At 33.5% G+C, this 13,151-nt stretch overlaps 1 protein-coding gene across 1 annotated transcript; it reads left to right on the top strand.

The window, feature by feature from the left end:
• The first annotated feature begins 2,862 nt into the window (after window positions 1-2,862).
• On the top strand, window positions 2,863-12,378 carry LOC142225012 (uncharacterized). Its single transcript, XM_075294788.1, has 4 exons — window positions 2,863-2,914; window positions 2,974-3,029; window positions 10,744-11,567; window positions 11,790-12,378. The coding sequence occupies exons 1-4, from the start codon at window positions 2,863-2,865 to the stop codon at window positions 12,376-12,378; spliced, it is 1,521 nt and encodes a 506-aa protein (XP_075150903.1).
• Window positions 12,379-13,151: the final 773 nt, after the last annotated feature.

Raw genomic sequence — 13,151 nt, 5'->3', positions numbered from 1 at the left:
TATGCTATTTAAGTGTGTCAAGTTTGATCTAATTTCGTTCAGATTCAGATAAAGAATCCATATATATGTTCTTCCGGAATATACAAATATGGCCAAAATTCCCATATTTTACGCAAAATTCTGTGATGATTTTCCAATATCACAATGGACTGAATAGTCTAAGTGAACCTGAAATTTAATCGGGCTGCCACTTTAACCTTCCCATATCGTAGTCATATCCTATACACTGTAATGCCAGACTTTCCACAGAACGGTCTATTTTTAAATAAAGCTCCGACTTGTGGAAATATCGCCCGACCTGGCCGAATAATATATCACAACCCACAATTGACCATATATCTGGGCGAGCTCTAATCAATATCCTTGTAAAATCGCCACTGTTAAGTAGCTAAAATTATAAATATTACTCAAATGGTCCTATATCTCAAATACCTATGTATGGCCCGATAAATCATAAATGCTATTTTGTACAATTGCATTAAAATTGCTCTAGCTGTATATTTCTCATATGGTTTTACTAACATTGTATTTCATCCCAGGGCGTCAGCCGATTTAAATTTTAATTCTAGAGATTTTGTAGACGTAAAAAAAATGTCTCCAAATCGGTTAAGATATAAATATTTGTATATGCACCCTCACAAAAAATCGCTTCTGTAACATATACTCCCAAACATATTTTGCTTCAAGAATATACATTTTTGGGTATTGCCCAAACATTTATATGTTTGATCTCTTCCAATATATAATATGTTTGAAAGCATATTGGTCTAAACAATATATGTTTGGGTAGTCTATGTTCCAAACATTTTGTATTTTTGCATCCAAATTCAATAATGTTGTCTTCCAAAAAACAATATGTTATTATGTGAACATATAATATGTTTGGAAGCATTTTTCACCCAAAAATATTGTGTGCTTAAAAAAAATTCTCCCAAACAATATTGTGCTCAAAATTTAATTTATTTATTTATATATTTACAATCATAATGAATTATGAAAATAAACAGGTAACATAGGTTTTCGACCTGAATGCTCAAAATTTTGTTTCTGCCTAATTGTATATTCCCCCACATCTTTTTCACTTCCACGAGATTTTTTAGTTCTTGGCACCTTTTTCTGTAATACAAACATTGTAGAAGAAATTATTCAATTTTATGATTTTTTTTTATTTTAATTTTACCTTTTGCCGGACGGGGATTCGAACAGCGGACCACACAGTTTGTAAGGATCAAAGAAGTAGCTGATCAATTGCCCAAGGAAAAATAAAAAGTTTATTTTGTAATAACAAGCAACAACCACCAACTTAATTCAATATCGCTCCCTGTTAAATAGCGCTCCAAGCTACTAAACACATATATGTTTATAGGATATTTCTAAATTAATATATGTTTGCATCCAAGCATATTATATTTACAAACATTTTATGTCCCAAACATAATATGTCCTAACATATTAACATATATGTCCCAAACATGTTATGCTAGTTTATGAACATTATATGCTTGCACTCAAAAATATTGTGTTTAAAAATGTGTGTTCCAAACATATAATGTTTATAGCCAAACATATGAAAAACAGTCTTTTTCATCCGTGTGGGAATATAAACTTTCGTAATAATTCCTAACAAACTTGAAGGGGTTGAGATCGTAAAACAAATTTTGGTCTACATACTGGTGAAGGGTATAATATAGTCAACCCCGCCCGACTTTACCTACTTGTTTTTCCATAACAAAAATTACTTTTTATGTGGAAGTTGTGAGTATTTCTTATTCTCTTGGTGTCGCAATGGATTGACAATCGATATTGCATCAAAATTATATACCACAGAATTGACCTCAATCAATGGTGAAATACTGACAGTGGATGACCTTACAAAATTGGCATCGGGACATTGAATGTACACACAAAAAAATAAAACTCCGGAAAATGGTAATTTTTGCGAAATTTTCCACAGCCGAATGAAATTTTCCTTTTTTTAAGTATGTCACAAACATTTTGTAAACTAAACATGAACTAATGTGGAAAAATATTTTTATTAAAAATGAACTACTTTATGGTTAAAATGGTAATGATTTGGCGTCAATGATTTTTGTTCTTTAATTTTTGTCAATTTTTACTTCTTTGAGATGGTGTAATTTCGTGAATTGCAGTTAAAAAGTACACCAGGGCATTAATTGTCCTAGTTTTAACGACGATTTGGGGATATCTCAAAATGTAGAGAACAATTTAGTTCAATTTTCACACGAAGTAGTTCATTCTTGCTTTAAATAAGTTTACTTGTTTCTGTGTATGGATAGACAGTATTAGCTTCTTTGTAGTGCAGAAGAGAACGTGGTGAGATGTGGAAGTGGGAGGATATAGGAAGAATGCAATTTGCCAAAAAATCTTGATCTAGACTTTATTAAGTTGTTTTTAAACAAAAGTCAACGTTTATCGTCACAATAATATACTTTTCTTCCAAACAGACGCTTTTCCCACGAAATATTTTTTGTGTGTACTGGCGAATGAGCCACTTAGTATAGTGGGTAGAGAACATTTTGTTCTATTAGCCATACAATTTACAAAGCAATTGGACTATCCACCACAAGATAATTCCATTCGATTTCGCCCAATGACTATGCACAGCAATAGATATGATGTTAAAACAAATACCAGGACGCAATTAAATTGAAAACCGTTAAGACCATTTAATGACTTTCAAGGGAATGTTTGGATATGTCCTGTGGTTAATAGGTTCAATTAGATAATGGACCATTTCGCTATTTACAATTTAAACTAGCAATTAGTCGGCAACAAAACCGCAGAGAATTTTCTGTTTTTAAACTAAACTTTCATTGTCCTTCAATATGTATTCAATATGATATGTACATACAACCAATGATGCGAAGGGCTTGGAATCAGCACAGCAATCAAGGTTGTCAAAAAACCATTCTTGTTTAAAAAAATTATGTAACTAAATTCCCAATATTTTAGTGTATTTGAATAATAAGGAATCTATATTGTCTTCTATATATCCAGAGAAATGCTTGGTTGGAATTCGAGTACTACACTGAAAAAAAAGCATACTCGGTTCCAAAGATTTTGTCTTTACTTTAAAAAATTTGGTATTGATTCCGAGCCAAAGAAGCGGAGAATACAAGTAAGGATACTTTTAAGACACAATTCTCTTTTAAATTTAGGTTTTGTGTACTTGCTTCTAGGAAGCAAATTTTAATTTTTCGCTTTCTCAGCTTTTTTTTTTATATGCTATCAAAGTCCTTTAAAAATGAGTTAACGGCAACTTTATTTTCCAAATTAGGACTCGACTTCCAGTAGAAATTATGCTATGTTTGAAGTAAAAAACTTCTTTCGTTTTGTTTGTTATTGTTGGCTTCTCTTCAATCGTTATTGTTGTTTTTTTGATCTCAGCTTAAAGCCATGCATTGACTAAACTACAAGTGTAGCTTAACCAACAGAGGAAAAGTATGCTTGTCAAATTTATTTGGGCAAAGCCCTATACACTGCAAGATGGTTGGATGTACAGCTGTTTCGGAATTACCACATTCCTCATCAGCATCCTCTACTTGCAGCAAAACTATCAACCAATTATCAGAATAAATTCGGGTAATTCACTCAACCCAAAGTGAACTACACTTGAACCTCCCGAAAAAGGGTTTGATAGTCGGCTACTGCCTAAACAAATTTGCCAGCATATCAAAATAAAGTTTTGAAAAACATGTCCTATATTTGAACGATTTTTTGCTTTGTAATCAAGATGCAAAAAGACAACAAATTTAAAGACAATTTCATTAAATTTAAAGAATTTTTTCTGAATTATTAAAGTCAAGTTGACCTTAGCCTATAAATTATTTCTTTCATGTTAAGATACCCATTTTTAAATCAAATCACTTAATTATAAGGACAATACGACTTCATCGAAAAGTTTATCGACTTTTGGACAAGGAAAATAACTTTATTTAGAGAAATGCGTCTTCTATGCTAAGCAAAATTTGTATTCGTATTTTAAAGACATGAAATCTTTGACCTCACAACAATATTTTTTTCAGTGTACAACAAATTGATAGTTGGTACGCACATTAACATTACACCCTCAAAAGAAATCGCCTCTGTAACATATCTCCCAAACACATTCTGCTTCAAGCATATATATTATCAGGATTGGTCCAAACAAATATTGTTTGTATTATTCAAACATATAATGTTTCACCCTAAGCATGTCTTTGTTTAAGGCCACAAATATTTAATTCCAGTCTCTTGTTTCATTACAACAAAATTTCTGAAATATATTTGTGTTGGAATACAAATAAAAACATGTGTTTGGAATTTATTTAACTATTACACCATACATATTTATTTATAAATGTCTTAGTCCATAAGCAATCATGAACGTGTACTCAGCAACCTACATTTTTATTTGTTGTAATTAAACTTTATCTTTTTCCTCTCTTCTCTGTTCATACGAATGGCAGATTTTCTACAGAATCGGTTTAAATTTTGATACGGCTTCGACTAGTGTAAATGTCACCCGATTTCGCCAAATATTGTTCTAAAACCCATTAACCACCTACCATGGTGAGGTATGGGTTAGATCCTTGTAAAATCACTATGTAGCAAAAATTGGAAAAATGTATAAATGGCTTTAGCTTAAATATTTCCCTTATTTTTTATTAACATAGTATTTATGTTAGTTCCGGGCAAACTACAAACTTGAAGAATTAGGGATGGTATCAAAAATGTTGGTCAACAAAATGGTAAAGGGTATAATATAGTCGGGAGCCACCGTGGTGCAATGGTTATGCAAGGCGGACATGCATACACAAGGTCGTGGGTTCGATTCCTGCTTCGACCAAATACCAAAAAGTTTTTCAGCGGTGGATTATACCACCTCAGAGACCCGCCCTCGTTGCAGTCGGGTCTACGGCCCGGGGCGGACACAGGGTTTTCAACCCTGTCCAAGGACTGCAAACACCCATTTGGAGTATGTTTATTTCCCGAAAAACTCGAAAATACCAACTCCAAAGGGCTACAACAATAACAACCACCTCAGTGATGTTGGTGACATTTCTGAGGGTTTCAAAGCTTCTCTAAGTGGTTTCACTGCAATGTGGAACGTCGTTCGGACTCGGCTATAAAAAGGAGGTCCCTTGTCATTGAGCTTAACATGAAATCGGGCAGCACTCATTGGTAAGAGAGAAGTTCACCAATGTGGTATTACAATGGACTGAATAGTCTAAGTGAGCCTGATACATCGGGCTGCCACCTAACCTAACCTATAGTCGGCCCGACTACTTTAGACTATACTTACTTGTTTGTTTTATTAATTATACGAAACTATAAACGGAGAAAATTGGAATGTGCAAACGTGACCATATTAAACACAACGGAGTTCTTTCCTACAATTTTTAGAAATCGTAAAAAAATTTTCTTTGGCTTCATACTTGGGACAAATTAAATATATCGTTAGTTTAACTTTGGAGTTTTTTCGGTATAGCCTCAACGGTTCAAAAAAAAAATCGAAAAAATCGGCTCTTCGACTTTCCAGGGTGACTTTCGTTAACTGTTCACGGTTATTTAAAAGTAGACTTTGGACATCGAAACATTTACATTTTGTTGAATTTTCAGCATTTGGGATGTCCAAATAACCGTTTTATCCTGAAAATACGGTTTTCAGTTTATCAAAAAATCCAATATTTTTCACAAAACTGGTTAAAAATTTATTCTAACACAAGTAAATACGGCCTTTTCGTCCAGACCGATAATATATGCCCTCCACCATGGATTGCATACAAAGTTCTACTAAAGACTGTCATTGACAATTGAATTACTTGGGTTGTGGTCAGGGCTGTGGAGCCGGAGTCGGAGTCTGAAGATTTTGCTGGAGTCGGAGTCGTAAAAATTTTGCTCGAATCCGACTCCGGCTAAACCAAATTTTTTAAAACACTTCACATTTTTGTAACTAAGCAAGTTTTTACGCAAATTAGTTTCCATTGCGTTATTCATTCGATCAATGTACAGCATGATTGTAAATGAAAATCAACTTCCAATTACGGCTATCTTTTTATATTTCCTAGAATGTTAGACTAGCAGATGGCCTGGATCGATCCATTTTAATGCCCATATCAATTTATTTGAAATATTTCGAACAATCGATATTATTTTTATTTTAATTTTATTTTAAGGCCATATACATATGTGGAACATTGACAGAACATTTTTTCAAAGTTGTTTTTTATAGAAAATTTTGTCAAAATTTTATTTCTATAGCAAATTTTATCAAAACTTTATTCCTATAAAAAAATTATTCAAAATGTTATTACTATATAAATATTTTTTTCTATAGAAAATTTAGTCAACATTTTATTTCTATAGAATATTATGCAAAATTTTGTTTGTTACACAAAAATTTTTTCAAAATTTTATTTCTATTGATAATTATATTTCTTTAAAAATTTAAGTCAAACTTTTATTTCTATAGAAAATTTAGTCAAAATTTTGTTTCTGTAGAATATTTTGCAGAATTTTATTTACTACACAAAAATTTTTCTAAAATTGTATTTTTATTGATAATTTTTTCAAAATTTTATTTCTATAAGAAAAAATTTTCAAATTTTATTTCAATAGCAAATTTTCTCAATTTTTTTTCTTACTGATGCTAACTGATACTCACTGCTATAAAAAGTGTATTCAAAATTTTATTACTATAGAAATGTTTTTTCTATATAAAATTTAATCAAAATTTTATTTATATAGAAAATTTAGTCAAAATTTTGTTTCTACAGAATATTTTGCAAAATTTAATTTCTATAGAAAATTTTGCAAAATTTTGTTTGCTACACAAATTTTTTTTAAATTGTATTTCTATTGATAATTTTTTCAAACTTTTATTTCTATAAAAATTTTATTCAAAATTTTATTTCTATATATTTGGTCAAAATTTGATTTCTATAGAAAATTGTGCCAAAATTTTATTTCTTTAGAAAATTTAGTCAAAATTTTATTTACTAGACAAAATTTTTTCCAAAATTGTATTCAGGGAGCATACATTTTTGGAAAATTTGCTGCTAAGTCGAAAACTTGTAGAAATGACTCAAATTTTCAATTTTTTCAGTGAATGAATCATAAATGCATTTTTGCGAAATTGTCTAAACAATTATAAATATTTCCCAAATATTGCCCGAGTTTTGTAGAAGTCTTATTTGAGATTTTTTCTTTCCTTGCTTGCATTTTTATTTTTCGTTAAAATTATGTTAAGTCCCATAACGTTAGATTTAAATTTTAAGTACATAGATTTTGTAGAAGTATATACAATTTTGTCTTAATCGATTCAGATTCAAATTCATGCATATGGAAATATAAACCTTTATATAGCTCCCAACAAATTTAAAGAATTTGAGATAGTATCAATAATTTTGGTCCACAAATACATATACTGTTGGTATCTTCTCATATTATGATGGGTATTTATATCATTATTTTATTTATTAAACATTGCCCTAAATTTGAAATAAGAGTTCAATTGGCATCTAATGTGAAATTAAGACCTTTATTTGCACACATAAATAAATACGATACTTTATATCGATCCACTTACGGTACCCCCACAATAGAACTACAAATTAGTGGTATTAAAATGAGATTTAGTTATATTACCCGGAGTCGACTCCGGAGTCGGAGTCGAGCTGATGAAAAATGCTGGAGTCGGAGTCGAGCAAAATTGGCTCGACTCCACAGCCCTGGTTGTGGTAAGGTACATTAAACTTTCTTAACATTGTCTTCAATATTGTATGTTAGTTTATATGGAGTCTATGTTAGATAAAAGGCATAAAAAGGATAAACTCATGTTTATGCCTTGAATGACTATTGCAATTAGAAAACGAAATTTCAACCGAATCGGATGAAATTTGTTCCTCCATGCGAATTCATAAGTCTAATTTGGGGTCGGTTTATAGAGGGGCTTTATATAATTATGAACCGATATGGACCGATTTTCGCATGGTTATTAAATTAATATATTAACAAATGCTACCAAATTTCAAACGGATCGGATGGTATTTGCTCTTCCAGGAGTCTCCGTAAGGAAAATACACTGAAAAAACAGTGAACCCACCAGGAAGAAAACTTTCGGTTAATTTTAGAAAATTTTTAATATTTGTAGAAAATTTTAACTAAACAGTATTACAAACGTTGGCATCACGCCGATGTCATAAAAATAAGTAAATATTTTTCGACAAATTCAAGAAAATTTATTAGACATAACTATGTTTTTTCACTTGTTAAAGAAAATTTTGTAGTTTGAAGGAAAAACTTGGAGTTCAAAATTGCAAGAATGTCTTTAGTGACATACGAAGTTCATGATGGACGCTTTTTTGGTAAAATTTACAAATTTAAAGAAATTCTGAACTATTTTCTAGAAGATACGAATTTAGTTAATCTTTATGCTTCATTTGAGTATATTTTTCTCCTCGGTTTTAGTTAATTTAACTAACGTACGCAAAAAATTATTGGAGTAAAGGAAACGTAATAATTCCATGAACTAAAATAAAGTTAAATTGGCTTTAGTGAAATAGAGAGTTCACTTTTTTTGAGTGTATAGGGATCGGTTAATATGGGGGCTATATATAATTATTGACCGATATGAACTAAGGTTGTTAGAGGGAATATACTATCATCATATACCAAATTTCACTCGGATCGGATGAAATTTGCTCTATCAAGAACCTCCGCAAGACAAATCGGGGGTCGATTTGTGTTTAGCGTAGTTTTGGAAATATTGAATTTGAACTTTGAATTAACATTGAATTTCTTGTATAAACATAAATTAAAATGAATTTCCTTTTTTAGACCAGTCGTTAACATGTAATAGATTATAGTTTTAAGCTGTCATAATTTTAAGTAGCAACTCTGCTTTCTCCTTTCTTTTCTGAAAAACTCTGAATTCACCTGTCAAATGTAGTCTAAGTTTCCGCCTCTTTTCTTCATCCAGCCATCGACGGGATAACATCATCAATAAAATAACACATCTCAAAAACGAAATCTCTTGTCTCTGTCTCTCTTCTTACAAAACCAGTATATCCCATGTAAGTATTCGTCGTGGGAAGGTAATAAATTAAATGACCCATTAGCCAAGGAGCCTAAGTTCCATCGTCCAATGCATAATCTCGAGGAACCTTAGTTCCCCATTTTTCCACTCAACTTCTCATCTTGAGCTTTAGCTCTTAATTCAAAACCCTTAATATATTAATCATGGCCCTTCGAACCTAAGTTGTTCAACCAATATTGTAATACAGTCCATTGTTAAAACAAACAAAAAAGAAAACTTGTAAAAATCTTAATTTTTATTGGTCACAAAAATTCCCGAATACCCGGTTAATCACATTCTGTCCATATCGTGAATCAACTCTATTGTGAATTGTTGATAACTACCGTCGGCGCAATTGCGGGCGGCTTTGTGCGAATTACAATAATTGTTGTAGAGAAAATTTTTGCACGCGTGTCCAACAACATATTGACTGAAGGAAAAACGAAAATTACAAAAAGCTCGTAGTTTTCGACATATTAAAACAAAAAAAAAAAAAAACAAAAAACAGAAATAATAAAAATATTAATAAAAAAGGCAGAAGAAATAAAAATTACAACAAGGTCTGGTTTCCCCCGAATTAAGGAAGAGACATATACATATGTACATGAATGCCGGTTTTCGGCAGCAGAGGAAATATGCATCTTTGGTGTATTAAAAACACCAGATAAAATCCAAAAGTCTGTGAGGAAAATTTACAGCAGTTCGGTATTGTTGAGCTGAAAATATTATCAGGCACAGAAAGTTATACAGGTCGTCCCAGTAAGTGCCACCATAACCTCAAATTGAGCTGGGCCTCCCATCGTGGTGACGACATGTTGCATCATTTCCATAGACAGCTCCATAGTGCCAAATCAACGTAGCTTGGAAGACATACAACCTGTAACAACACTCATATTGACGGGTTTATTTGGTAAACTCAATCAATTTAATTCACAATTGTGGTTTCCACCTACATTTTTTTATTCGTAGTTAATCTTCGTTTGCATTTTAGGAGTCTGTAAAAGGAGGCCGTTCATTTACCATTATTTGCACGATTTGCATCTAATACAGGTATCAACCAATTACATATATATATATATATATATATATATATATGTAATAGTGTCCCCGTTCGCTCGTGTTGGAAAAGAAACAAAGGTTCATGGTAAAAGCAACATAACCACCATACATCCCAAACCTGGAAATAGTAAGTTTTAAAATCAAGAAGCCACTGATTCGCGAAGACACACAGTCCCCTGCGCACGCCGCTCGAATCATACAAGTGGAGGAAAAAATTTGGAAGACAAACACACAACTCCACCAAATCGTATCAAAACTGTGACGTCATCACAAATTCTTGCAAAAATTACGTACACCAACTAAACCTATGAATTATTGAGGTAAAACAATGAAAATCCACCACTATCACCTAAAGTGAAGTGCCATATGTTCTATTTGCAACACAAAAATTCACCATTTCAATCTCAGTAGCTGTACTGGAGAGGACCAACTTTAATCCACCAATTAAACGGCGCTATTGTTCAACGCAACATTCTGCCACAAAACCAAAGTAGAGGCGGTGATTTCTTTTGTATTTCCATTTTTTATATGTCGTCTGTTTGTTGCATTAGAAATCTCCGTTCGTGTTAGAAGCGCAACTAATAAATGTACATTTCCTTTCTCAGCTGATTAAACATGTTCTCAAAGACATTTCCCTTGATAACTTTGAATTATTTCTTTGGTGCGATTCCTCTATTGCTTTGGGTTGGTTAGGAAAGCCTCCACATACGTGGAAAACCTTTGTAGCCAATCGTATAGCTAAAATAATACGAAATGTAGGAAACTGCTCGTGGCGTCATATCCGTTCCAACGAAAACCCGGCAGATCTTGGATCGCGTGGTTGCTCTCCAATGGAACTCATGAATAGCTCACTTTGGTGGCACGGTCCTGAGTGGCTTATTGAGCCTCCCGAAAATTGGCCTAAATCTGTTGTCTCCATTGAGAATCCCCCAGAAATTCGAAAAATTGAAACTTTTCACTTAAGTGGCAACGACGAAGATATTTTGGACAGGTTTTCATGCTGGGCTCGCGCTTTACGAGTTATTTCTTATGTACTTCGTTTTTCCAAATCGTCACGACGACAAGTAGTCTCCACCTCGTTATCGATCACTCATCAGGAATTTAAGGAGACTAGAAACTTACTGATTCGTGTCACACAGAAAAAATACTATTCCCAAGAATATGATAATATGACCATGTCGAAACAAGTCAATCGTAAAAGTTCACTTTACACAATTAATCCATATATTGATCCCAGCGGTATTATACGTGTAAATGGACGAATCGCTAATTCAAATTTAAGATTTAGCGAACGTCACCCCATAATCATCCCAGTTAAATCCCAATATTGCAAATTGCTCATCTCTTATTTACATACGACTCTATTGCATGCAGAAATCAATTTATTGATGCGCTCAGTACGAGAGGAATATTATATTTCCAGATTAAGGTCAGCGATTAAAAAATGTATACGTTCTTGCAAAATTTGTGCGATTTAGAAACAAAAACTTCAATCTCAATAAATGAGCGCGCTCCCCATAGAACGAAGCTCCTTTTCACCACCTTTCTCTGTAACTGGTTTAGACTTTGCCGGTCCCTTTTCGATAAAGACGTCTAATCTCAGACAGGCCATTTATCACAAAGGTTATGTATGTGTTTTTGTATGTTTTAGTACTAAAGCCATACATTTGGAATTATGTTCCAATCTCTCCTCCGAATCCTTCCTCGCAGCTTTCACTCGATTTGCAGCAAGAAGAGGACTTCCATCGAAAATTATGTCTGATAACGGAACGAACTTTGTTGGCGCTGAAAGAAAACTACGTCACGAATTCAAAGAATTTCTGAATACAACATCTCGTGATATTGCCGAAAAATATGAAATTCATGGGTTTGAATGGTCTTTTATACCCCCAAATGCCCCTCATATGGGAGGAATATGGGAAGCCGGCGTGAAATCCTTCAAAATCCACTTTCGTAAAGTTTCTCAGAACCATAAGTATACGTTTGAAGAATTTACAACCTTACTTGCACGCATTGAAGCAGTCCTCAACTCTCGTCCACTGTCTCCCATGACTGACGATCCATTTGAAATTCTTGCCTTGACACCCGGTCACTTTCTTCGGGGTGCTCCCTTAGTTGCAGCTCCAGAAACTGTGTCAGATAATCTATCATATGTTGATCGTTGGGATAAATTAAAGTCACAACAGCACGAATTTGCTCATCGTTGGAAAGATGAATATTTAAAGGAGTTACAACAGTGATACAAATGGCAGTCTCCCAATGAAAATCTCAAAATGAACCAACTCGTCGTTATTAAAGATGACCAATTACCACCCTGCGAGTGGAAGCTTGGTCGTATTAAAGCGGTGCATCCAGGACGCGATGGTCTTGTCCGTATTGTTGACATTCGCACAAGCAATGGTCTTATCACTCGAGATATCACCAAGTTATGTCCTCTCCCATACGAATCTCAAACAAATCCTAAAAAAACCCCTATCTCAAAATGATTATCTCAAGCGTTCGTTTTCTTTCTCTCCATTGGTACTCTCTTTGCTCTACTTCCGCCCTTTCTTCACTTGTCAAAATAAATTTCTCTCTCAGCAGCATTGTATCTATATGCCGATAGATTTTTTCCCGTAATATAAATTGTACGAATATTTAAAATGTTTCAATTTATCTCCACAGGGCTCCAAGCAACATTCGTCAGTGTCTCGTCTGTGAAGGCACTCACTCCTTACGCTTTTGTAAGAAATTTTTAAACATGGACGTGGGTCGTCGTCGCACCGAAGCTAGGAGGCTAGGTTATTGTTTTAATTGTCTAGCTAGGTCACACAAAACGTACGAGTGCATCTCTGAGAGCGCCTGCCGTCATTGTGGAGAGGAGCATCATACCCTCCTACATATCGCCCCCTTGTACGAGTGACATACGACGAAATCAAACGTGGTCGTGTTCCCTCTGATGTCCGCCACCTTCTTACCAGTCGTCGTGCAGAAGAACACCAATTGCAACAAGCAATCGATCGCCAACGTATAC

The sequence above is a fragment of the Haematobia irritans genome, chromosome 2, assembly GCF_050003625.1.
Source record: "Haematobia irritans isolate KBUSLIRL chromosome 2, ASM5000362v1, whole genome shotgun sequence".
NCBI lineage: Eukaryota > Metazoa > Arthropoda > Insecta > Diptera > Muscidae > Haematobia > Haematobia irritans.
The sequence above is the reverse complement of the archived record's forward strand: the minus strand, read 5'-3'. Positions and strand labels throughout refer to the sequence as shown.